We start from the raw sequence: 27,111 nt of genomic DNA, 5'->3' as shown, positions 1-27,111 counted from the left end.
TCGAAAACGCACACGTGCCAATCTCGGTAAGCATCGGTGACACCCTTGAAAGAGAGCCCACCCACATCTGTGAAAGAGACCCCGCGGAGCTGGTCCGCAAGTTTATGGAAGAGCTGGAGAGACGCGGAAAAAACATCCGGGCTCAAGTAAGAGCGAAATTCATGCCAAAAGACGTTGGCCTGCTTCCAAAAGCGCAGCGACAAAAAATTGAGGAATGGTGCAACCAGGTACCTGTTGTTGGGTTCAACTCTGGCAGTTACGATCTGAATCTGATCAAAAATAACTTTGCAGACCGCCTTGCTGACACAACGGGCAAAGTCAGAGTGGCAAAAAACTGTAACAAAATCATGTTCTTGCTCACTCAGGGCTTCCGTTTCCTTGACATTATCAACTACCTTGGGCCAGGAACAAGCTATGAAAAGTGGGTTAAGGCATACGGATGTGAGGCTACGAAATCGTGGTTTCCTTATGAGTGGTTTGACTCCCCCGAGAAGCTTGACTACCCAGGGTTGCCAGATTATCTTGCTTGGTATTCAAAGTTGAAAAACTCTTTTGTGCTAAAACTTTCAGAATGGAAAGCTTGTAAAAAACTGTTTCGAGAAAAGGGAATGCGAACTTTTGCAGATTGGCTTCGCTATTACAATAACCTTGATGTGGCTCCCGGCCTAGAAGCTCTAGAAAAAATGAAAGCTTTTTACACTGAAAAGGGTGTTGACATCCTAAAAGACGCCGTCAGCATTCCAGGCGTGAGTTTGCATTACTTGCTTCGTGGGTCGGTTGAGAGGGGAGCAGAAATGTACAGCCCGAGCAAACAAGCGTATTATATGCTGAAAGGGGCTGTTGTTGGAGGACCGAGCATAGTATTCACAAGGTACCACGAAGTTGACGTCACAAAGATAAGAGACCACCAGTTCGAAAAAGCAAAATTGTGCAAAAACATCGTTGGCTACGACGCAAATGCCCTCTATTTGTCAACAATGTTAGAAGACATGCCATGCGGAAAAGAACAACTTCGGTACTATACAGGAATGGAAACCTTTGCTGCCTATGCCCTTATGCAAAACTTGAAAGGAGAAAACCCTTCTCATATACCCAAATGGTTTGGATTTGCGGAAGTTGACATAGAAATTCCAAAAAATTTGTGGAAAAAGTTTGAAGAGATGCCGCCATTCTTTTTCAACAAAGAGGTGCCAGCCGAAGCCGTTCCACAACACATGTATGAATACTTGAAAAAAACAAAAAGAAATCGTGGAGATGGTAAAAAGCTCGTTGGGGCCCTATCAGCCAAAAAAATTCTTTTGTATGCTCCACTGCTGCGCTGGTATGTGGAACACGGGGCAGAGATAACGGCGGTTTACCGAACGATTGACTATCAACCGAAAAAGATCTTCGCCTGGTTTGTGGAACAAGTGACAGAGGCGCGGAGAACAGGTGATGTTGATAAGAGCAAGGCCTTGCTGGCTGACGTGTTTAAGCTGTTTGGAAACACTCCATACGGGAAGCTGATCGAGGCACTAGAACGGCAAATGAATGTGATATACACCAAAGATGAGAAAGTGGTTGACAGAGCCCTGCGAAGTGCGTATTTTAGTGACTTAGATGAAATCGGGCAAGCGTACGAGTTGGAAAGCCGCAAGCCAAGAATAACAATCAGCAGGCCTTTTCAAGTTGGGATCGCTGTTTACCAGTTGGCAAAGCTGCGCATTTTGGAATTTTACTACGACTTTTTGGATAAGTATGTTGATAGAAAGGACTTTGAGCTAATTCAGATGGACACAGACAGTTGTTACATGGCCATTTCTGCTTCGAAGCTCGAGGACATCGTTAAACCTGAGCTAACACAAGAATTTGAGGCCCAAAAAAAACAATGGCTGGCTTGGGATAAGTGGAGCGGCCGCACACCAGGGCTCTTTAAGCTAGAGTGTACGGGCAGCCGGATGATTGCGCTCTGCTCAAAGTGTTATTTTATTGAGGAACCAGAAGGTGAAAAAAAGAAGTTCAGCACTAAGGGGATGTCCAAGACGCAAAACGAAATAAGATGGCAAGGATTTAAGGCCGCTCTGAATGGTCATAAGGACATGGCAACAAACAGAGGCTTCCGTATGAAGGAAGGAAAAATGGTAACTTACGAGCAGGAAAAACTGGGTTTGAGCGCCTATTACGACAAACGTTGGGTGCTTGAAGATGGAATACATACCGAACCGATTGAATATCACGTTTAGCTGGCATTGACTGGTGGAAGGGCGGTATCAGGAGGTACTACGAGCAGCTCCTCGCGCACAAAGCCACGCTTAGGGCCGTCTTGCAAGTAATACAAAACAGGTTCGTTCGGTTTCATTACAGCTCTTTCAAGCGAAAAGACTTTTAAAGACCAGATTGGATCGGTGGCACGTTTTCCGCCACCTTCTAACTCACCCGGCTGGTACAAATATCTAACATTCACGGAGGAGGGGAGCTTTTTTTCGCTTTTACCAACAGGCCTCAAATAAGGAGTCGACGGCTTGGCGGCAACGGCTTTTAATTTAATAGCTTCTGAGGGTTTTTTGCCCGTCAGCCGTGTAACTTCGTTGTTCAGAGCGGCAATAACTTCGGGTAGCCTCTTAACCCACGCTGTCGACCGCTGGCCAGATGGCAGGGTCAACTCGACACTGTACTGATAACCAAACAGGCGCTCTGCCAGTGTGCGGTTGAAACGTTCAACAATGGCCTGATCTCTGTGAATGTTAACACGCCCGCGTCGAATAGCTGTTTTTTGATTTTCCATTTCTTTGGTAACAGCGCCCATAAATTCGCGCCCGGGGTCAACTTGCAGCATTTGTGGCCATTTCAGTGCACTACGCCTGTAAATTGCCCGAAAACCTTTTGCAACCTCAGTTGAATCTTTTGAGGTCAAAGGCTCGGCCTCTTTGTAACGGCTGGCAACGTCAACAACAGTCAACGCGTATTTGTAAACTTTTCGCCCTCGCGGCAATCTGTCATGAGGAAGAAAAAGAAGGTCCGCCTGGTGGACCGCGTTGGGAGAAGATACATCAAACTTTGGACGAGGAACGTATCGTGGTGCGGGAAGGTAGATTTGCCAAAAAGCTTGTTTTCCGAGCCACCTTTTTGCAGTATCTTCGGAAACCTTTGCGGCTTGGGCTAATTTTTTTATTGCAGAAATTCCTTTCCAGTATCCTTGAGGGCTGTAGTAACGTGCCTCCAATTTATTATTTTCCATTTGAACTTAAAAGACTTAATATAACATGGAAGAAAAAAAAAATTTCGTTGATTGCACTTGTACCCTTGCAGGCTTTAGTGATAATATGACAACGATTTATTATAACTTTGTCAAATCTTTAAGCCTCAAGTGGCTAAAAGACAAAAAACCATTTGTTGATGACCCTTATGGTGTGCTTTACGGGGCAAAACCATTGACAAAAAAAGATATCCAAAATTTTTGTTTGTTTCTTGTTGCGAAAAAGAAAACTTTTGAACCAATCGTTTTTCAAGAACCCCACGGTTTCGAATACCTGGAAAAGACAGAAAAAAGGTCGGTTGCGCCGAAAGCGAACTTGTCATATTTGAAAACAGTTTTAACAAAAAACGGTATTGTTTGGCAAGATTTTGATCCATCAAGGCTGCGATTTTTGGCAAACGTGGTGAAAGACTGCCAAAAAAAAAGACCTATTAACTACACATGTTTTTTGTATTTTTATTTTAAAAAGCTACCAGATTCTTGGCCAAAAAAAGAAGAAATGATCAAAAAGCTGGAGAAAAATTTGACGAAAAATGAAAAAACGAAAAAAACTGCCGAAAAACATTTTCAAGATTGGTGGGAGCGAGCGCTGTCAGTGTGATTTGAGTAACGCAGTTTTGTTTTTTTCGAAGAGAAGGCGCTGTACTTTTTGACGATTTCTTGGTATTCTTTGTCAGAAATTTGTCCGTCTTCAAGGGCCGCAGAAGTGAGAGAGTTGATTGCAAACAGAGTTTCTTCCGCAAGTGAAAGTATTTTTTTGTGTTTTTTTGCTTTTTGCAAGAAAAACTTGACAGTGACGCCCAAAGAAGTTGAAGTGAGAGAAAAAACTGTTGCTATTCCAATCAAAGGCCCGCCAACGACAATGCCGACAGCGGAAAGCGAAGCTGCGAGACCTGAGCCGGTAAGAATCGTCGCGGCACCGCCCGTTAAAGCGCAAGCTGTTTGACAGCGAGTATGCCAGCGCTTGAATTTGGCGGAAGTCTTTTCGTAGTGGGCCTGCTGATTTTCCAAGGTCAGTTTCATTGCCTTGATTTCGGCTTGTCTGTATTGGGTTGCGGGGGCCATTATACTTGAAGACAAAAAAATTTTTTTGATTTAATCACAATAATGATTAACCCATTTTCCTGTTTTTTTGTTATAAACTGTGGCTGAGCAAGAAGGGTCTTGGTTTTCTGAAGGGTGAGTCCAAAACTTTTTGCTGAAAAACCCCGTTTTGGTGTTGAAAGCGCCCTTTGCTATGTCTCCTGACCAATATTTTTCAAGAAGCTTTTTATCTCCACCGAGAGCTCCTGTTAACAACATGCCGAGATCTTGAGCCTGCTTAAAACCAGGAATTTTCTCACCGACCTTTTTGTCGATCGTTTCACCGACACCCAAGCCGACCTTCTGCTTTGACGCGATAGTGTTTCTTGCCAAAGTGTGCCCCCACTGGCGCTTGTTTTTGGGAATTGCATCAAGCGCCTTCACCATTTTTCTGTCTGCAGCATGTTTGCAACCTTTCACGTCTTTTTTTCCTTCGCACACGGAATAATCAACGTCGTGTTGCATCGCGACTGCGTCTGTCGCCCCGGTAGGCTTCTGCATGATTTTCAATATCTTTCCGGTCTTCGGGTCGTATGTAAGCTGCTTTTCAAGAGGATTGTAGGGACCAGTGTAGTTGTGACCTGGTAGAGTCCAACCTTTTTTTGGTTTTGGTAGCTTGCCGATGGCTTTGTGAATGTCAACACCTGCCCCCGTTTTGTTTGAAACGAATCTTGTTTTCGTTATTCCGCAACTGGCGCATTTCACTTTTAACATTTTTCGGCCATTTTTTGTTATCTCGATTTTTTCGCTTCCCTCCACATTGGGAGTGAACTGTCTTTCTTTTACGCAATAGACTTTCATTTATATACCTGAGAAAAAATTTCTGTTTTTTGCTTGGCTTTCCAAGCGCCTTTAGGAGTCCAAAAACCTTTTACCGGGTCATAACGAACAACCTTTTTTATGCCGCAACTGATGCATTTTGCTTCAAGAATTTTTTGACCTTCGATGTTTATCGCAGTTCTTTTGGTATAAGGCTCGTTGTAAGTGCAACGCCTTTCTTTCACGCAGTAAACTTTTTGAATTTCCATTTATTTTTTTTTTGTCTTTTTTTGTTTAATTTATGTTCTTCGAAAATATTTGACATTGTCGCTCACTCCTTTGAATGCTTGCCCCGCAAGTTTCGCACCTGCCATTGCAAACGAGGGAGAGGGGCCAGACAAAAACATGCTTGCTCCCTCGGCGATTTTGTCAACCAAGCGTGTCTTGTGCCTTGCTAAAGCGCCTCCTTGGCTCTGGCTTTTCGAAAGGAACCTTGTTTTTGTGATGCCGCAGCTTTCGCACTTGGCTTTCAACATTTTTCGGGCATTTTTGGTTATTACCACTTTTTCACTGCCGGGCACGTTGGGAGTAAACTTTCTTTCTTTAACGCAATACACCTCCATTTTATACTTGATGCAAAAAATACTTTTTGACCACAGCTTCGTTTTTCAACAAATCGCCAGAAAACATTTCAAGAATTTTCTTAAACGACCGCCCTTTGTTTCGTTCGTTCAAAAAAAGCAAACAGTAGTAACCGCACCGCACGCTTTTTTCCCACTGAATCTGGTTGTTGTTTCGCAAAAAGCTCTTTTTTCCTTCAAGAACAAGCTCATTTTCCCATTCTGCGGGTGGGGGCAAACCGAAAGAGTCGAAGTACTCATAGCTTTCTTTTTCGCTTTTTCGAAAGCAACAAACCCAATGAGTACCAAGGCCGCCCAAGTCGTCCATGTTGATTATGCAGGGAGAGTGATTTTTTGGCAAAAATTCGTTTCTTGAAAAAACACCTTTTATCGGGATTTTGAGTTGATCACACCACGCAAACAGGTCAAAATCAGTTAAAGGAACGTCCTTAAAATTCATTTTTTTTCTCCCCAAGTTCCAATGAATGGAGGCGGCCGCCGCATCACATTTGCAAGCGCAGGCGCAGGCTGGACCCTCATACCATTTCCACCTTTTGGTTTTACCTGCAACCCTTTACCAAGAACTGCGGTTTTGATGATTTTAACTGCGTTTTTAATCTGCGTTTTGCTCATTTTCAGATCAACCCCCCTTTTCTCGCTAACGGCTTTTTGAATTTTTTTAATTTGCCGCGAGGTCAGATGCAAAGAGTCTCCATTTTTTCCCGTAATGTCTTCGTACTTCAGTCTTAGCGTGATTGATGTTTTGTTCAAAAACGCCTTGGCGAGGCTGTTTTTTTGGCCCTCAGAAAGCGCGACCTTGTGTGGGTAGTAAGAAGACATCGTATATATATTTTGTAAAAAATTTAGACAATAACCAGTTCGTTGCCCACCTGCTTCAGAACCATTTCGCTTTCATACATAATAGCAGCAAATATCGTGTAATCATGGGCATTTGCCGCTTCATTCAGCCTGTAGTGAAAAATCAGCTGCTTTGGGTCGTTTGTAAGGTTATCTTTGTTTTCTCGAAGGTCAAAGTAAAGCAAAGGGTAAAGTGTGTTATAGTTGGTTGGCTGTAGCTGGACTCCTGTATTGTAATCATTTGTTCGGTAACGGTAATTCATCACGTCGTTGAGGATTCGCAGCTTGAAATTTTCGTCATACTCCAGCTCAGGATAAAACTTGGAAGTACCGTACTGCAGCCTGCAAGTAGCAAGCTTTGCTGAGTCATCTCCGTCAATGTTAAAAGTGTCAAAAAAGTACGGGTTTTGGGTAAAAGCGTTTACCCTTCGGGTCTGCTGGATAAAGATGAAGACATGCTTTGCGTTTTTAATTCCAGGACTTATCTGCCAAGTTCCGAAAGCAGCGCTTTGGCTGGTGCTGGGCTCCACCATTTCACTCATGTAAGTCCACTTTCTTGGTTTTAAAAAGTCTTCATTTGCAAGCATTTGCCCTTCGCTCGTAAACCGAAGCATTGGAACCCACAGCTCAAGGGTTTTCACAACAATTCGCCTGTGTGTTGTGTTGTTGTTCTGCCAAATCAGTTCTTCATCAGACTGAAGTTGTATTTCAAGCTCAAGCGGCATTGGAGGCAAAAGCTTGTCACTAAGCTCTTCAAAAAAAGAGTACCTGTTGAGAGGAATGATAGTGTTAACCGTTAAACCCCCGTGGGCTAACGCCCCTCTTGCTTTAGCTCCCTCGTTTGTTGAGGCTGCTGCTGTTCGGTCATCATTTGCCGTGTCAAGATACCAAAACTGGCTTTTTGCCACACTTCTGGAATAGTCATCGGAAAAATCCAACAAGTTTTTGATAAATATCAGCTTGTGAGCGTTGTCAACGTTATAAAGAGGTTTTCCCGCAGATTTTACCACAAGTTTATTTATTAAAGAAAAAGATCCATTAATCGGCGCTGATTGTGTGGCTCCTGCAACAGCCGTCCCATCTGCTTTTACTTCGAATGCAAAATCTGCACGGATGTAAGCGTTGTACCAGTCGAACCAGTTGTCTCTGTCAGTCACAGAAAATTTGTAGCCACTTTTTGCCTGGAACTGATCGTTTCCAGGAATTGTTATGGGCTTGTCTAACCCAAATCTCATGAACTCAGTTTTTTCCAAAAACTTTTCGCTTCTGAACATCGTTCCAAAACCAGGTGTATATATTATCCACAAAAAAAATTAATTTTTTGAAATGATTTGGTTCACCTTCATCTCTGCTTTTCTTTTCAAGATATTTTCAAGCTTTTGTCTCGACGTTTGGTTGAGTCCTTTCTCCATAGTTGCTTCTTTTTTTTTCAAAATATTTTCAAGCTTTTGTCTCGAAGTTTGGTTAAGTCCTTTCTTCACAGTTGATTTTTTTTGAGAATCAGGTGGAAGAGTTTTTTTTCTTTTCAAAACTTGCTGAATTTTTTCCGCGCCGCGCTCTGCAACTTTTTTGGTAGTTTCAACTGCTTTTTCAGCAGCTTTTTCAGCGACTTTTTCAGCAGCTTTTTTGGCTGCCTCTTCAGCCTTTTTTTTCCCACTTTTTGCAAATCGTTTACCGATAGACAATAAAGTATCTCTTACGACTCCGGTTCCTTTGTGCCGATATCTGTAGTGACCTCTGTCGTAAAACCTCGTCCATTCGCTTGGGTGGTTCATCCTATACTTTTCTCAAAAAATCATTTTTCCTCTTCAATAAAAATGCTCAAAGCGACAGGTTGATCGTTCAAAAAAAGGTCATTTCCAAGTCCGTCACTGATTCTGATTCTTATCGAGTTAATTCGGTATTTGTTAACTGGATGCCACAAGAGTCGACGGGGCTCTTTCGAAAATGGATAAGATATTTGAAGAGTCGATGTTGACAACGTGTACAAAACATCGTCTTCAATGTTGTCAACAGCTCTTGAAACAAGGTCGCAATGAACATAAATCCAGTCTACCCCTCTCGTCAAGTTCGGAACATGATCGCCAACGTTGTTTGCATCGTTCAAGATTTTTTTTTCAAAACCAATAAGATCTGAAAAATCACCTTCTCTTAAATCAAGCTCGTAATCATTTGCAATCAAAATTGTGACTCTGTATGTCGTGGTATAAAAATAAAGTTCAAAAATGTCTTTTGAATCATCAGTTTTTCCTGTAAGAGTTTGAAAAGCGTCGTTCAAGTCTTTGTAATCATACATTCCATCAGGAATGGTAACATCAATCCAGTCTGAGTCACTTTTTTTCTTCCATTTAAATTTGTTATTGTTATATTTTTCTGAAACATTGTACCAAGAATAGCTCATTGTTACAAGCTCGTTCATTGCCGCTTTGTACCTCTTTGAAGGGTCCAAAACAATTGGGGGTGTAAAGTGAATTTTAAAGTCATGAGGTTCATTTCTTGCATCATTTTTTTTTGCAATCGAAGAGTTAAGCAAAAGGTTAAGATGTTTCATCCTATATACATATCAAAAATTTTTTTTGCTTCTTTTGTTGTCAGCGCTTTTTGTTTTGTTAACATTTGCAGCAATAAAACTATTTGTCTGCGCAACTTTTTTGAAGTGTTTCCTGCATCAATTGACCCGAGGCTTATATGAAGTCTGTCAACAAGGTCGTTAACATCAACAACACCGCTCCCCTCTTGATCCGGGGGTTCTTTTTCAGAAAATAAAGAAGATTTTGCTTTCTTTTCTCCCCTTCTTTCTAAAATTGCGTCTCGGGCTTTTTGTATGTCTGGAATAGTGTAACCGTGATATTTTGATTTCGGGCTTTTCACGACATAGTCGGGGTTGTCTTTATTTTTCGTTAACATGCTGTTCAGCACCTGCAAATCAGTTGATTCTGATCCCTGAATTCCTGGATTTTGTGGTGTCCCCCATTTGGCGCGTTCAACTGACTGAGACAAGTCTTGTGGCGGCGTTGCGGCATCGCCCTCTTTTGCATCATCATCACCTTTTGTTGCATCATCATCAACACCACCTTTCGTTGCATCATCATCATCATCATCCTCCCCTTCTGCAAGAGTGGGAACCGGTGATGATGTTGGTGTTGGTGGTGGTGTTGATTCGGGGGTGTCGTCTTCGAAATCTTGGTCAGATTCAGCTATTGAATAGTCAGGTACGGGTAACTGCAAAAAAGTTTCTGCATCTGGTGTCAAAGGAGGAGTTACAGGGGGTGTTTCTTCATCTGGCCTGAAATCTCCATCAAATGGGTTGATTGCATCAAAAGCATCTAAGGCATAGTCTGGCACTTCTTCAGTATCTTTTTGCGCTGTAAAGGCGCGGTCAAACCTTCGTGTCAGCGGTTTAAATACCTCCTCACCTGAAAGCTGTCCAAATTTTTTTTCAATCGCTTTGTTTTTCATTGCAGTAAGTATTTTTTCATTTTGCTGCTCAACAGCGGCCTTTTTTTCAGCAAGTGTTCGCCATTTTTTCATCGACATCTTTTCGCGTATATATATAACGACTAAAAAATGAAGATTCCGAATTACGATCCTGAGTTTTATTCGCAAAGTGCTTTCAAACAGGGGCATACAAGCATGCCATCTGACACTTTTCGCATGCTTATTTGTGGTCCAAGCAACTCTGGAAAAACAAACACTCTTTTACACATGCTTTATGAGCTTTTGGTTTACGACAAAATTTATCTTTGCGCAAAAAATCTTCATCAAGAAAAGTACCAGTTGATTCTTGACGATTTTGAAAAAAGAGTCAATCCTGAAACTGGTTATGAAGTTATTGAGGCAACCAACACCGTTATTCCTCTTGAAGAACTCACAGATGACAACCAAAAAATAGTCATATTTGACGACATGGTTTGTGAAAGCAATCAAAACGAAATCATCAATTACTTTATAAACGGAAGACATCGTCAATGCAGCGTCATTTATCTTTCTCAATGTTTTTTCAAAGTTCCAAAAAATATCCGTGACAACTGCAGCCATTTTTGCATTTTTTCCTTTCTTCCAAGAGAAAATAATCGTATTGCTGATGAGCTCGGCATAGACAGAAGTCTGCTTGATCTTGCAACAGAAAAAAAATTCTCTTTTTTGTATCACGACAGGCCAAAAAAAACAACGAAAAAAAATTTTGACGAATATATATAATGGGTGCTTTCAACGGAGACACAGGTCATCCTTCAGACAGCTCTTCAACAACTGGCCCTCCCGGCCCCCCTGGCCCAAGAGGTTCGATTGGCCCTGCTGGGCATAAAGGCGACACTGGCCCCCAAGGCCCCCAAGGTCCTACTGGTCCTGCTGGTCCACAAGGTTCTCGCGGTCCTACTGGCCCCGCTGGCCCGAAAGGCGACACTGGTCCTCAAGGTCCCCAAGGCCCAACTGGCTCAAGAGGTTTCGTTGGTCAAAAAGGCGATAAAGGTGACAGCGGCCCAACTGGCTCTACTGGTCCTGCTGGTCCACAAGGGCCCCAAGGTGCAACTGGCTCTGCTGGCCCCGTCGGTGCAACTGGTCCTGCTGGCCCTGCGGGTCCAAAAGGTGAAACAGGTCCAACGGGGCCCGCTGGTGCCACAGGGCCTGCTGGACATACTGGGCCTGCTGGAACAAAAGGGCCAAAAGGAGATGCCGGCCCAACTGGTCCTACTGGTCCACAAGGTCCCGCTGGCATAAAAGGTGACCCTGGAAAAATGGGTGTTGTTAATCAAAATTTGGTAATGAACGACCATTCAATCAAACAGCTTGCTAATCCCGTCGGTGACCAAGACGCTGTAAACTTAGTTTCAATGCAAAAGTATGTTTCAACTCACTCAATTTCTTCAGGAGTAAACGAAAATTTGTTTTCACATTTGTTTTTTTCTGCATCTTCTTTTCAAGGTGTTACAAATGTTAACTCATTAACAGTTGTTGAGAATTTTACCTCTGGTGTTCACTTACTCAAAGAAAGCGCTTTTCGTTTTAATTTAGTAAAATCTGGAAACAGTTTCAATTCAAGACTTAAAATCGGCCTAACCGGGTTGCCCTCTGGTGATTACACTCTTTGTGTTGAGTTTTTCTTCCCAGAAAGTGATCTTAACTGGAGTTTAAGTGCTTCGTCACCTTTTGGAAGTAACACTGTCAATTATCATACAAAAAGATTCAACAATCACACGCCAAAATATACGAGAACAATCATTCACTCACAAAAAAATGCGTCAAACAGTGACGATAAACTTTTTATTGACATAACCAATCCTGGTTACTCGGGGTCACAAGCAAGTGAGCAAGCTTATTTGATTGCTTATGGTGTAAAGGGTTATCAAGCGGACGTGCCAAGCGATGTTTTTGAAAAGCCTTTCATTATTTCAAGTGGAGACATGGTGCTTGAAACGAATATTGATATGAATGGGTTTGAGTTAAAAAACCATTTTCCAAAAATAACAAATTTTGTCATAAACGGTTTTTATGATGGAACCAATGGTACAATTACTCTTGGGGGCCATTTTCACCCAAGTTCTGTTGTTTTTTATTTGGTTAAATTTAATTTTAATTTAAATTACTTTATTATGCCCGTTGATGGAAGAATTGAAGAATGGCAGTTTCTTATTTTAAGTAAAAAAGATGATAATGTTGTAAATGATGAAGTACAGGTGGCGATCAAGGTTCAAACAGAAAATGGTGCAAGGGGGTCAGCCACACTCAGTCCAACCGTTTCTAATTTCCAAAAACAGGACCTTGTTTCATTAGAAGCATCAAAAGGAGACAAAATTTTGGTCGCAATTTCAAATAAAAACGGAGCAATAAATACAAAAACAGGTTTGTTAAATTTAATAATTACCGGTAAATATTAAGACGTACAAAAAAAAACAGTTTTAAAAGAGTCAATTTCCTGTCAAGAGGTTTGCGACAAGCTCTTTGTCAAAAGTTTTCAACTGTGCGATCGCCTCTTCTGACAATAAAATCACTGTTTGATTGTTTTCTTTAGCAATTTTATTATGTTGAAAAGTTTGTAAAGGGGGTCCAATAAACCTTTTAACTTTTTTTTTCCCACTTGTTATCAAAACTCCTTTTCTTCCTCGGCCCATCTTTGTGTATATTCCAATGTCTGCAAATGTTCAATTGACATGAAGCCGCGAGCGGCATGCAAATTTGTGCGTGGGTGCCGGGGTTTACCCGAATGATATTTTTAGACGTTAGTAAGTTGTTTTCATTCCTGTGTGCTTAAAATCTGAGTTCTAAGCACTCTGGAATGTAAAATCTATTGTTTTACACGTGCACAACTATTGTTCTTTTGATTTAATGCACGTGATATCAATTATGACTCCTTGCCGTCTAATTCAGTGTGGTATTTGTCGAATTACGTTGAGAGCGTGACGTGACAGTCACGGGCTTGTTTGAACATGTCAAGGGCTTGCCTGAACATGGTATGCAAATTTTGTTTTTTTCCGCGTGGGTAAACAAAGTCGGGGAATTTACCGTGACTCATTAACACTTGCCAAAAAACGCACTCCAGCTGCGATAAAAGCGTCTAATTCGAGGTGGTATTTGTGTGACTCCCTCTATACTACTTCGCGCGCTTCGCTATTTTAAGATGATTTTATCGTTTTTGGGGAATTTGAAGCATAAGCTGACGGTAATAAAGCTTATGAACCCCAATTTAATAATCCATTCTTTTGACGCAGTGAAACAGTGTTCCTTTAAGTGTCGCTGATTGGCTGTTTGTCGATTACTGTGTTTCTTGCGTGAGTATCGGCCAGTCAGAGACATTTACCGGACACTGTACAAATCAGAAGGGCCACGCCATCAACATGGAATGCTTCTGGTCGAAAGACATCGCCGGGGAAGAGTAATCTACCATCCCTTAGCTTCTCCTCGGAGCGCTAGTCTTAATTTGCAGAAGTTCGTGACCACCCCCCCCCCCCCCTCCTCCTCCTTCTAGAATGATGAGCCTTCGATCCATCTTGCCGCCTTCGATTGTCATGTTGTGCATCTGCTAGCACCCAAGTTAAAATCTCCTTCCGAAACTGTTCTTGTTTAGGTTTTAGGCGGGTTTAATTTTCACGATCACGATCCTATAGCGTCAGGGGGAAAAATGGCGAAGATTATTTTCTCCCTCTATTAACTCTGCTTAAAATAAAAGGCATTGGGGTATTAAAAAGATAATAACGAGAACTGTAATGCTAACAAGGCTTAGGTTGCTTATTCCAGGACTCTTCTGCCACCAATGTCTTGTGCAATTCAGCCAGGCTGTCAAAGACACTGTAGATGTGCCACTGTAAAATTAGAAGTATATTTATAACTACTGGTAAAACGTTATTCTTCTAAAAAAGTAGACTTTGCAATAGATCTGTAAATAGACAATAGGTCAAAACGTAATATTTTAGTAAGCGCCGTCAACCTATTCATTTCTTTACAAAATATCGCGTAAGGTCAGTGCACGGGACGTAAGAATCGCGCGCAGAACGAGCGAACGCGCGAGGCGAGTGAGAAAGAATAACTGTCTTGCTTCGCGTGCGATTCTTCGATCTCCCGCTCTTAACACGATTTCTGAGAAAAACAAACAAACTAACAAAAAGGCTTTCATGCGCAAATGGAATGAATTTCTCTATTTGCTTAATAGTTAAATATTCTCACTACCTACAATACACATGAATATAACAATGAGATATGGAAGGGTGAAAATGGTCCCTGTCCAGCGGTATACTCACATGCATTGAAAGTAGTGCACCGCGTCATGGCCAGGGGCGTGGGTAGGGTGGGTGGGTCGGTGTCTTTACTCCGAGATGTTGTTTGACAAATGTACACAATACAAAGAAAGGCGGTAATATATACAACGCTAAGAATTGCGGGATATCTATTGTTATGGAAATATTCTTGTTTTATTGCCGGTACTGAGAATAATAGTTTTAAGTTGATTTGAGGCTAAATAATGTATTTGCAATATGTTCGCCGGCAGTGGCGTGACTAAAACATTTCGAGCTCCGAAGTTAAACTAAAGTTAGTCAAAAAATGGTTACATTTACTGTTAGGGAAAATTTCAAAATCCGAGAATGAGCCGAAAAAACGTCGCAAAAATAAAGAGGCTGATGTTTCAGAAAGAAAGTAACTGAGAATAATGGTGACGATTTTGAATCTAAAAACATGACGTCTTTTCGAGATGTGACATGATGTCTTTCACTGAATGAGCTTCTCTTGGAGCGCTGGCAATTGATCTGTATTTGATTTTCCTTTGGAAATGATAACTATTCCCCTTCATTAAACAGCCTTGTAATGCTTGCAAAGGTGAATGTTTTGATTATGTTTGCACGAGTGATACATTTGTGAAGAACTAAAATCAATTTGACTGTAACATGTCAGAATTGCCGAGTTATTTTCTGATTCGAATTATGTTGTATTGAAAAGTAAAGAATAGTGTACATAAAAATTTTCAATCGCTGTTGTGGTAATAACAAAGATCACCTCTAGTTGCTTTAGATAACAAATGATGAAATCAATCAGGATAAAATTCCTTTTTACAACTCAAACTTGTGTCATATAAAAAAAGAAGATAATGCAATTAAGCAATTTATATTTAAAAGGAATAGATAAATGCAATTTATATAGGCTTTATAGATTAGAGCAGACGTTTGTTACGAAACGTTTCCGTACACCGAGGTTTTACAAAGATAAGCAGACCACAGGTTCACCTCTCTTATGTTTGTGTGGTCACAGGCTTCTAATAAGATATCACATTCCTAAGTTATATTGTGAACATCAGGGTTTCCAAATGAAGGGTGTTGTATGAATTAAGCAATTAACTTACGTCAAAAATACTTCTCTCTGTCTTACGCTTTTAAATCGTTAGCAAAACCATGCAACAATAGAAAACAATTTAGATGTATCAGTGTTTTCTAATTAACTATTTTAGATGCCCAACCCTAAATAATGCCTTAAGGGAATTATATGTTCATAATAGCCATTACTGAGAAATTTTAAAATGTTAGAAGCTTTTGACCACACAGACAGAGAACGGTAAGCCTGTGAATACGATAAAGAAGTTTTAAATGAAATGTTTTGAATAATAGTCATCGTTTAGTCTAAATCCTCGATTAACATTGAATAAAAACGGTAATTTTATAAAGAAACTTATGTTGTAACGTTGGCGGTCAAGTGAACTTTAAGGTCTCCGCACACGTGGGGTCAAGACGCAGGGACATGTCGCAGCGACATGAAGCAGTGACAAAATTATGTGTTGTTCACACTGAGGGACATGTGACAGGGACATGTTGCGGGGACATGTAGCAGCGACAAAATCACAATGTGTACACACCCAAGAAAATGAAGCAGCGACATGTCCCCTTGTGTGTGCTGATATTTTTTGGCGCGTGCAACACGAATTCCTGCAACATTTTGTCCCAGCAACATGTTGCACGAAGTTCAACTCGTTGAACTTCGTGCAACATGTCGCAGGGACAAAACTGCCGAAAAATAGTCCCTCCTACATGTCCCTTCAGTGTGAAAAACACATGATTTTGTCGCTGCTACATGTTGCTGCAACATGTCCCTGCGACATGTCCCCACGTGTGCGGAGACCTTTATACCAATATGAAGCTGAATTAACCGTCTTGGCGAATTTGATAAGCTGACGGAAATAACGTTTATGAACCTCAATTTAACAATCTGGAATGACGCAGGGAAACAGAGATCCGTTCAGTGTCGCTGATTGGTTGTTTGGCGGTTACTAATTTTCGTGCACGAGCATCGGCCAATCAGAGACACTGTACGAATCAATAGAGCTACGTTATCAACATGGAATATTTCTGGTCAAAAGACATTGCCGGGGGATGAATTAATCACCACCTCATCTGCATGGTCTTTCAGACGTTCATTCAAGTCTGCCCATAATCTTAAATTTTTAAAAAAGTGCGATTGCCTGAACAAGCTTGTCTACGGTTTAAGATGCGCGCGAATGTAAGAGACTTTATATGCGCAGCCTAGACCGCATGGAGAGTGCTGTGTTTCATGTATCGATTAGCAAGACTGTAAAGAGAGCTACAAAGTCCGGCAATGTTTGGTTTACCGTCAGCCACCGAGAGTAAATTTGTACGCTTCTTATTGCCTAACTCGTCTTTGTTTATTTTCACTGGGTGTATTTTCAAAACGGTTGTTTTCTTGTTTTGTATTATTTTTTTGTTTGTTTGTTAATTTTTTGATTTCATGATCAGGCATGCTCGACATTTAAGATGACGCCTTTATGATCCAACTTGGCTTCACCCCGATTCAATCCTCAAAACTATTATAAAAGAACTGTTAGTGCGTCCACAATTCTATGTAAACACAGTATTGTAATAGTATGTTTGATCACTTATCGTGAAACCTACGACTGAAACCTACGAACTCTTTCTCTCGGAAGCGTAGAGGTTCCACCAACTTTTAGCGCCTAAAACAGGTTACTTACCATGGGATATCCTAAAACGCGCCTAAAATATTTCAGACTGATCAGGCAACTTCTAAAAAACAGCGCAAACTTTTCCAAGACTTGAAACTCCCTCCAGTAATAACTCCTGACCCAGCCTTCCCTTGGGACGAGGATAGTCAACAAGCAGAGAACTGAACATTATCGTCCCCATATACATAGCCCTTTCGTTTCTCTTAGCCGGCTTGGCACGATAAAACGGAGGGCCCTACGTTTTCTCGTGCCAAGGCTCATCAGGCTAAGAGAAACGAATGCCCTGAGTCCTGAACACAGTGGCTGTGCCGCTACTACATTAAATTATAGTGACCAATGAAATTAGAAGTTTGAGAAAGCTGCGACACTGCTGAAATGAAATGCATGGTATTTGCAAAACTCATCATTCGATCATCATCCCATGAACATTATTCCACACTTCAAAAGGTTAAAATTCCAGCGCCATTCCAGACTTTGTGCCCCGTCCCCGGGGATTCTGGGTCGGTCCCAGATCTCTGTGCGAATGTACTTGCATATTTTGCTTTGCATTCCAACTCGAGGTGTTGTTTTGCTGTTTGCTGAGTTGAAAATTTCCTAGCTTTGCAGAACTGTAGATCTAGTTTCGACAGCAAGGTAAGTTCAGAATGATAAATCGTTTTTCGGAACCTATTCACTGTAACACAGGGTTTCTATTTGTTTGTTTGAACACTGATTCCTGGATCATTAAATGAGCTGTTAGTCACTTCCGCTTTGCTCGATCGAATTTTCGCGAGTGCCTTTCGGTTTTTTGCGCAAAACATTCTTCGTTTTCAGTGTATTTTTGTCATCTGTTTCAGGCCTCAGCTGTGAAATTCAAAGCAAAAATGTGATTGACGGCGTAGTAATTCCAACTGCAGGTAGGAATTATTAGTAAACGGGGAACATCAGCCGATGGTTATTGGGTGATGTGCTTCTAAATAACAAACATCAGTTTTGGGTCATGGGCAGTCTTGCATCATACTTGGATCCAAGCAACTCGTGCAGTTTATTTTAGTACTAGTAATTTCCCATCACCTGTTAATTGTAACTACTAGTTGGGTTTTGCCTAACGTTAGTAAAAGTACAAACACGCTAGGTACAAAAAGGGATCGCACAGAGGGTCGAGTTTTATTGCTCAATTGCTTAGCTTGCTAGTACACGTTACACCTGGCTACTACACATATTGGCAGCTTTTCCTTTTCTCACTCTTTGTATCTTCGCTGCAATGGGTGAAACCGACGACAAATCAACTGACCTGAATGCTGAGAAAAGAACGCGGAAGTGCCCGGGCTGCAAACTGCCTCATAATGTTCACTCGTTCTGTGACCCCGGACCTTATTGCACAGGAACGACAGGCTTGCCTGCCGACGATAGCGCGTCCGGCCTTGACTCCTCGGCTGATCAGTTAAACGGAGGAGAGAACAAACAATCCACACCGCCGTCTGACCCTGGTGCGGCAAAAAATCCACCAGTACAGCCTGCTGAAACACCAGACGAAGCGGACGACAGGGACGAAGAAGCCAAGCTCTTGGCAAAGTTGAACCAACTGAAATTGGCAGAGGAGGCCGTCGAAAAGAAGAGGCGGGTAGAACTGTTAAAAAACGCCATCCCACAGGCTGAGATGCGACTGGCAAACCTGGTTGACGCACCGGTTAACCCAGCATCGGGCTCAAAAACTCTTTCACCCAACGCCATGTGGGATGGAACACAAGCGGACACAAGAGCTACGAAGGACACGAAGTCCAAACCGATCCCACAGACGCCGCTGGACGCTTTGATCGCGGGACAGCAAACAAAGCATAATCACCAAAATGGCGGTTTCCTTATCCCGGACGTGGCTGCGGACTCGGTGGCAAACTGGACTGCTCAGAACCCTGATGGACCTTTGACCGGACCTTTGGCAGCACAGGAATCTGCAATGTTCTTGAAGCCGGCTCAACTCGCTAAGGGTGAGAAAGTCCTTAGAATAATCGATTTTATAGACAAAATTGTCTTGAACACTGAGGACAGAACTATTTCCGATTTAGGAACCATGAAACTGGTCATTTCTTCTGGGCCCAAAAAGCCTAAGTTAGATTCTATTTCTATCGCCCAGTGGGTAGTAGGCAACACTAGAATTTTCCACCATTTGTTATGTAGTGGTAAGCTGCCATCCCCTCAGGATGTCCAGCATTATCTGGCATATACTGTTAAGATAATGGAGTTAAGTGCGAAATTTAGTTGGTCTTCTGTCCTCCAATATGATGATGAATTTCGTCATATACAAGCAGTGTATAATTACCCGTGGAGTTTCGACTCCCATCATCTACATACCGTAATATTAGAACCATTAGTATTAGCACCTAAGTCAGCCCTGGGCAAGACTTCCCAAGCTCCTTCTGTTTTTGCCAACTATAGCTCAGATGGCAGAGTTATTTGTAGAAACTTTAATCGGGTAAAGGGCTGTACCCTTTATGAGTGTCACTTTGCCCATCAATGCAACCGTAAGGTAAATGGTAGGGCATGCGGGCAATCACACCCCTCCCATAGTCACCCTGGGGGTGGTAGGGGGGCTCTCCAGGGACAGGGGACTTCAGCTACATCCAGCTGACTCCCTTTGGCCTCTCCCCTCAACAAAAATCTTTGGCTGGCAGAACTTATTGGCGATGAGGATCATGCGTTCCTCTCTGATGGCATTTGCAATGGCTTTAAGTTGGCTCCAGTAGATTGCAATTTTGTACCAGCGCACCAGGGCAACTATAAATCAGCAACTTGTGCAGAGCAAAAAATGGCAGTTGAGGAAACTATCTTGGGTGAGATTGCAGAGGGCAACTACGTTATCACCGATGTTAAACCTACTATTGTCAGTGCCTTAGGAGCTATTCCTAAACCTGATTCCTCGGAAGTGCGCCTTATTCATGATTGCTCCTGTCCTGTTGGGCGGGCACTTAATGACTATATCACTAGCCAATCCTTTAAGTTTCAAACTTTGGATGACGCGATAAAATTGCTAAAACCAAATTATTTCATGGCAAAAATTGATCTGAGGCATGCATACAGATCGGTTCCCATTCACAAAAGCAACTACTCAGCAACAGGCTTGCAGTGGCAGTTTTCAGGGCAACCTAACCCCACCTATCTCTTCGACACTCGGCTTCCTTTTGGAGCCAAAAGCTCACCTGAAATTTTTCACCGTCTGACACAGTCCGTGCGGCGCATGATGGCCAGGCGTGGCTTCGAGACAGTTGTTGTCTACCTAGATGACTTTCTCGTCATAGGCAAGTCCAAGGCAGAATGCCAAGAAGCCTTCTCAGTACTTTTGAAGCTGCTCCAGGACCTTGGCTTCCAAATCAGCTGGCGCAAGGTCATTGGCCCAACACAGAAGCTTGTGTTCCTTGGAGTGGAATTGGATACCCACCACTGCGAAATGGCATTACCACCCAAAAAACTGGCAGAACTCCATCAAGTTGTCTCCCGGTTCCTCACCAGGCGCAGGGCCAGCAAAAACCAACTCCAGCAACTTGCCGGCAAGCTTAATTGGGCCTGTCGTGTGGTGTATGGAGGGCGAACTTTTCTTCGACGAATACTCGATATGATGAATTCACTGGAGTCCTCCTCAGCAAAGAAGCGACTCTCTCCAGAGTTCCACAAGGACATTAGGTGGTGGCATTCCTTCCTGACACATTTCAATGGCAGATGCGCTTTCCTTCATCAGCAGCCCACAACTGATGTGCAAACAGATGCTTGTCCAGTAGCAGCAGGGGCCTTTTTCCGTGGGGACTGGCTGTACCACAACTTTGCAGTTGACTCCCCAGAGCTTGCACACCTTCACATCAATTACAAAGAAGTTCTTGCCCAAGTTTTTGCTGCTTTTCGCTGGGCCCCTAGTTGGGCCAACCACCATGTAATTATTTACTGTGATAACGAGGCTGCTGTGCACATTATTAATAAAGGCTCAACTGCCCATCCTCTAGTTATGCATGCATTAAGGCAGTTATTTTGGTTATCTGCTATTTACAATTTTAGATTTACAGCCAGGCATATTGAGGGTAAACTTAATGTTATTGCCGACGCAGTGTCGCGCCTTCACCAGCCTGTCAAGTGCTTGGCCTTTTACCAGCACCTATGTTCACTGGCACCACAACCAGAAGTGGACAGCATCCTGTTATCTCATCACATGTCTCTTAACAGCAGGAATCTTCTTTGTTGCAGATTGTCTGGACCCTCAACTGGCCAAGCAGCTGGAAGATGAGATTTTCCTATATCGCTCACATACATTTTCTACCAACACCAAGACAACTTATCGTACACATCGCAACAGCTACTTCCGCTTTTGCCAGCGTATGGGTTACCCCCCTATCCCAGCAGAACCCACCCATATTTGTCAGTATGCTGCCTTCCTAGCGCGGTCACTTAAGCCATCGTCGATTCCTAATTATCTAAACATTATTAGTATTTTGCACAAGGAATTCAACTTGCCCAACCCCTTAACCAACAACTGGCCCCTCCAGTCTTTGCTTACCGGTATCAAGCGGGTTAAGGGAGAACCACCCTCTCAGAAGCTCCCCATCACCCCAGAGATTCTTCATCTTATACATACTAAGCTTAACCTGCGCTCCAGTTTTGATGCCTCTTTCTGGGCAATATGTTTGGTCTCCTTTTTTGGGATGCTCAGGAAAAGCCACCTTTTAGCTAGTTCTTCGCGCTCATTTGACCCTTCCCAGCAGCTCCTTCAGTCAGATGTCCAGTTTTTTCCCTGCGGTGTTCTCATAGATATACGATGGAGCAAAACTATTCAGTTTCGGGAACGGGTTGTACAACTTCCCCTACCTCTCATACCGGGTTCTCCCCTTTGCCCAGTCACAGCTATCAGACGTGCATTCTCCTTTGTTACACACCCTCCCTTGCAATCCCAGGCCTTTATGTGGGTTGATCCTACCTCCCTTGCCTACAAAGTTTTTACTTATTCTAGATTTCTGCGGCGCCTCCAAAGCATCCTCCAAGCTCTGGGGCTGCCAGCCAAAGATTTTGCCAGTCACTCTTTTCGGCGGGGTGGTGCCTCCTTCGCTTTTCGTGCAGGGTTGCCTGTCGAGCTCATTAAGATCCTTGGTGATTGGCACTCCGATGCCGTGCTACTTTACCTTACGGTTCCACTGTCTGTTCGATTAGAGTCTGTCAATGTTATTGCCAATACATTACTTTCCACAGTTTAGTTTTCATATTTTTCCTTCCACAACCTTCTCCTTCTGGGTTTGGAGTGTTATTTGACTTATTAGCTTATATTATATTCAAATAATAGTTATATATATTGTGAAAATTAGTTAATTTATTATATTGTAATAATTATTAATAAAGGCTGCCTTTGTCCCAAACACTGCCTACTGTCTTGTTATGTGGTTTAGGGGGAACATCAGCCGATGGTTATTGGGTGATGTGCTTCTAAATAACAAACATCAGTTTTGGGTCATGGGCAGTCTTGCATCATACTTGGATCCAAGCAACTCGTGCAGTTTATTTTAGTACTAGTAATTTCCCATCACCTGTTAATTGTAACTACTAGTTGGGTTTTGCCTAACGTTAGTAAAAGTACAAACACGCTAGGTACAAAAAGGGATCGCACAGAGGGTCGAGTTTTATTGCTCAATTGCTTAGCTTGCTAGTACACGTTACACCTGGCTACTACACATATTGGCAGCTTTTCCTTTTCTCCCTCCCTCCCTCCCTGGCGTTTCATTTTTTCTTAGTTTTTTTTACTTCGTTTTCATTATCTATTTTATTAGCAGCCACTCTGTTAAATTGTGTTTAGTGTTATTTGACTTATTAGCTTATATTATATTCAAATAATAGTTATATACTGTATATTGTGAAAATTAGTTAATTTATTATATTGTAATAATTATTAATAAAGGCTGCCTTTGTCCCAAACACTGCCTACTGTCTTGTTATGTGGTTTAGTTAACAAATCTAGCCCATCAAACAAGTTCAGCTACAGATTTTCCACATTTGATCGCCTTGGACAATGAAATTATCCTCTTTGCTGGAAAGAGCAAGTTATAAATAAGAACAATTTTAGAATTGGAGAGCGATATTAATTGTTTCCAGAGGGTATTCGTGCAATCATTATAAAATTGTTCCTGTTAAATAGTCACATTCTATACCAGACTTGAGCTTACATCTTCTCATACACCCAGGTCTTTGGTTTTAATATAAAGACTGGGGACAATCAGTTTTGTGATCGTCCTGATGGAACTTTCCCCACCCCCATCCTTTTGCCTGTATGTCTGACTCTGTATTTTGCATAGAAATCATTCTTAGAGCTAAAAGAATTAATATATGATATGTTTATAAGTTATCAAGATGAAATTAAAATATATATTTCTTATTACTCTTTTTTTTTTTCTTCAGGTATTTTTCACTTGTGGTAAATATTACATCTTTGGTCCTGAGCTGTGAAATTCAAATTTAAATAATTTGTGGTGATTCATGATGTAGTCATTCAAACTGCAGGTAGGAATTATTTTGGTAAACTTTAGGTACAAATCTGAATGTAGGCTAGATCAACTGACCAGCAGGTTTTTCACATTTGATATTTGTCTTGGACATAGAAAACATTCTCTCTGCTGGAAAGAGAGAATACTCTGTGAAAAAGCTGTTGTAGAATTCATAGTGAGCGAGAGAAGACAACCTCTGTAGCAGTAGATTTGAATCTCCCTTTATACTGATGCCAATTGCCCAGGGGGGGGGGGGTACTCTGGATTGTAAATGACGGGGATGATCGAAATGGAGGGAAAAACCAGAACCCAAAAAAATCCCTATGTCTTCCGACAATACCCCAAAAAAATCCCTGGACCATAAATAACTCCCCCAAAAAATCCGTTGTCAAATTACCCCAGTGAACGTCACATTTAAAATCCACAAGTCACAAGCGAAATCAAAAATACACTACAGAAAAGGGAATTCCAATAGCGATAAAGCCTGGATGCACCATGGGATACTTTGCAGATTATTGTGTAACCAGTTTTTAAAATACCACATATGCATTGTAAAGCAACACCAACAACAGCAAAACATGTGTAGCCTTTGTACTTCATTTGCAGAAATATGCCAAGACCACCACAAGAAAGGCACTTTAGTTTGTCTTTAATACCCAAAAAAATCCCTATTTAAATTAATTCACCCACAAAAAAAATACTTGCCAAATTTTCTAACCCAAAAAAATCCTGGAATAAAAAATTTCAAGCCCAAAAAAATCCTTTGATCATCCCTGTCATTTACAATCCAGAGTACCCCCCCCCCTGGGGCCAATTGTCAAATGTTTCAAAATTTAAATGAAAGAGCCAATCAGGTAATCAAGTGCATATCTTCCATTTTTTTTAAGTGGAGGAGACACGGGAAGTTGTTCATGCAGAGACTTTTTCCATTTGTGTGGTGAAGACAGTGGATATATTTGTCACCCTATTCGGTTTGGTGCTCTGGTCATCCTAGGTGAAAAGATCAGAGCAGCTCTCAATCCAAAACTTCAAATCACCTTTGTTTATAAGGCTCCTGACCTTCTTGGGGATGTAAGAGGTGCTGTGATTAGCATTCATCACATGGAATCAAATACCAACAAGTGATTGAATCAAAATTAAAACCATTCACAGAATCATTCAGAAACAAAAAAAATTCAAGTAATTGGATCAAGAACACAAACATGAACTCTGTGTTCAGTTGTATATGTTGTGGTTTAAATTTATCTTTGGTTTACAATTTTTTAAACCAAAAGAAAAAGGAAATCAAACCGGTGTGAAAATTTTTAAACCAAAGTTAAATTGAAACCACAACATATATCTTGCAATGGTTTTCGTCAAATATCACAAGCCAGTGTCTGCTGATCACTTATTAACATGTGTTACAATAGAGATAGCCAAGAAAAAGCAAACCATACTGATTCAAGCAAATTGTCACAAATACAAACTTAGCTATACATGTATAGGACCTTTCTGTGAAAATGTCAACCAATTTCAGTGGTCAAACAACCAAAATTATGGCATTCAGTAGATATTGATTTATTCCCACAGTGACAACTACCGTATTTATTCGATTAAACGCTGTGGCGCTTATTAATTTTTTTTGCGATTCGAGGGCGACCTTTGAATTTTAAAAAAAGAAAAATGTTTTTTTGTCTGAACATAGTTAGTAGAGGAGACTGGTTATGAAAAGTCTGAAAAGTCATTTTCAATATCTGAAACGTTGTTACAATCAAACAATATATTTTTAAGGCTTTCTCAAACTTGGTTATTACTGGATTTGCTTTGTGACTCTATTATTGGAATTGAGGGGTTCAGAATTGATTCCCGGCCAGATTCATTAATTGTGCTGTGTTCTTGAACAAGACACTTTACTCTCACAATGCCCCTCTCCATCCAGGTGTATAAATGGGTACTGGTGAATTCAATGTTCCTGGTACCCCTGCAGTTAAACTAGCAGCCCATCCAAGCAGAATAAACATGCTATGGAAATGCTATGGAAACCTAAGATATAAGCTCCAGCATGAGGGATCACATTGGCCCAATGCAGACTTTACATTTACCTTTTTACATTTTGATTTCTTCAGGCACTTGTGAAAATTACATGTACATTCATTCATCTTTGGTTCCATGGCCAAGCTGTACTGATATACAAAGTGAAAAATTATAAGATTGATGATATAACAATTTGAACTGCAGGTATGGATTATTTTAAAGTAAACTTAAGGTACTGGAATCTAGAATAAACATCAACTGGTGCATTCTTTTTTGGTTATCCACATTGTTGTGATATTTGAAATCAGATACATGTAAATTTAGGCATTTTTCTCTGGCTTGGAACTTCTGTGAAAAGTTCCTGTCATAAAATAACAAAAGCTGTGGGAATATTATCTACAATAGATATGTTGACTAATTGTTGCGGACAGTCACGTTTTTATTTTTGTTATGTAACACAAGTCACGTTTGCGGTTTTGTTTGTACAGACACAACTTGATTGATGCCTGTGGATTGACAACCTGATTTTCCGGTTTTAAAATTGTTTTGTATATTAAGTTTCTGAAGATTCAATTTCAGTTGGAATAAATGGTTTAATCGAGCAACAAGCGTGAATTTAGTGCGTCTTCAAAACATGGCGCCCAACGTGGGGCACTGATTCACGACATTGGGGAAAACATGACATCGACAAAAGGGGATCAAACTGAGCCGAATGAAGATCAACTTCCAAAGGAGGATCCACTTCCAAGACTGCGAGCGACGCGTGCGGGTAACAAGGGAGTAGTTACAAAGCTTATCGGAAAAGCCGACACTATATTACATGGTGAAAATCCACTCGATCAACAGGCAAGGAATCAATTGGCGCGAATCGAAAGGATTCTAAAGGAAAAATTAGAATTAATTCATCAATTCGACGAGAAAATCATTGCGGTATGCAAGGTAGAGGATATCGAAGAGGAAATCGAATACGCTGAAGATTTAAAAATGCGCGTAATGGATGCGATCGAAGCTATTTCACAAGGAACAACGCCCATTAACCTGCTTAGTTCAAGTGAACCCTCTAACCTCGCTCAAGGATCTCAAGGATCTCAAGGAACGGACGATGTTTACATTCCTCCTCCACCACCTGGATCGTATTCAGCGAGTCCATCACTACAGCAGCAAAACTCGGGAACTGGAACAGAAACTCCGAAAGTGGCTCGAACAAAATTGCCAAAACTGACACTTCGTAGGTTTAAAGGAGATGTTACACAATTCCGCACCTTCTGGGACACGTTCGAAAGTGCAGTTCATTCTAATCCTGGGTTGACAAACGTCGACAAGTTTAGCTATCTTGTTTCGTTATTAGAAGGTAGTGCATCACGCGCGATTGAAGGTTTGCCAGTAACAGAGGAAAACTACGAGTCAGCAGTGGACATCTTGAAAAAGAGATTCGGCAAACCGCAACAGCTTATTTCCGCTCATATGGAAGAGCTTCTTAAACTGAACATCTGTACGGTGGATAAACCAGGCCAACTTCGTTTTCTGTACGACAAAATAAGCGTAAACATCAGGGGACTTGAAGCTCTGGGAGTCAAGTCGGATCAGTATGGCAGCTTACTT

At 41.5% G+C, this 27,111-nt stretch overlaps 3 protein-coding genes across 3 annotated transcripts in view; all 3 read left to right on the top strand.

Annotated features, from left to right (window-relative positions):
• The window catches only part of LOC144659656 (uncharacterized), an 86,150-nt gene that overhangs the window by 35,752 nt on the left and 23,287 nt on the right, over positions 1 to 27,111 (top strand). The gene's annotated exons all lie outside the window — the stretch shown is intronic.
• LOC144660865 (uncharacterized) lies at positions 10,348 to 11,494 on the top strand. Its single transcript, XM_078521594.1, has 2 exons — positions 10,348 to 11,395; positions 11,479 to 11,494. Exons 1-2 carry the CDS (start codon positions 10,755 to 10,757, stop codon positions 11,492 to 11,494), a joined length of 657 nt encoding a protein of 218 aa, XP_078377720.1. The 5' UTR covers positions 10,348 to 10,754.
• LOC144659661 (uncharacterized) overlaps positions 17,537 to 27,111 on the top strand; it is a 62,510-nt gene continuing 52,935 nt past the window's right edge. The window contains exons 1-4 of the mRNA XM_078520154.1: positions 17,537 to 17,641; positions 17,845 to 17,904; positions 23,411 to 23,512; positions 25,602 to 25,713. The gene's annotated coding sequence lies outside the window, so the exon portion shown is untranslated. The remainder of the gene's footprint in view (positions 17,642 to 17,844; positions 17,905 to 23,410; positions 23,513 to 25,601; positions 25,714 to 27,111) is intronic.

Source organism: Oculina patagonica, chromosome 7 (genome assembly GCF_052425735.1).
Source record: "Oculina patagonica isolate OP01 chromosome 7, crgOcupat, whole genome shotgun sequence".
Taxonomy (NCBI): domain Eukaryota; kingdom Metazoa; phylum Cnidaria; class Anthozoa; order Scleractinia; family Oculinidae; genus Oculina; species Oculina patagonica.
This window is presented reverse-complemented; position numbering and strand designations above follow the sequence as displayed.

Coding starts and splice junctions, on each gene's coding strand:
- LOC144660865 (XM_078521594.1), top strand. CDS start 10,755: ATGGGTGCTTTCAACGGAGACACAGGTCATCCTTCAGACAGCTCTTCA.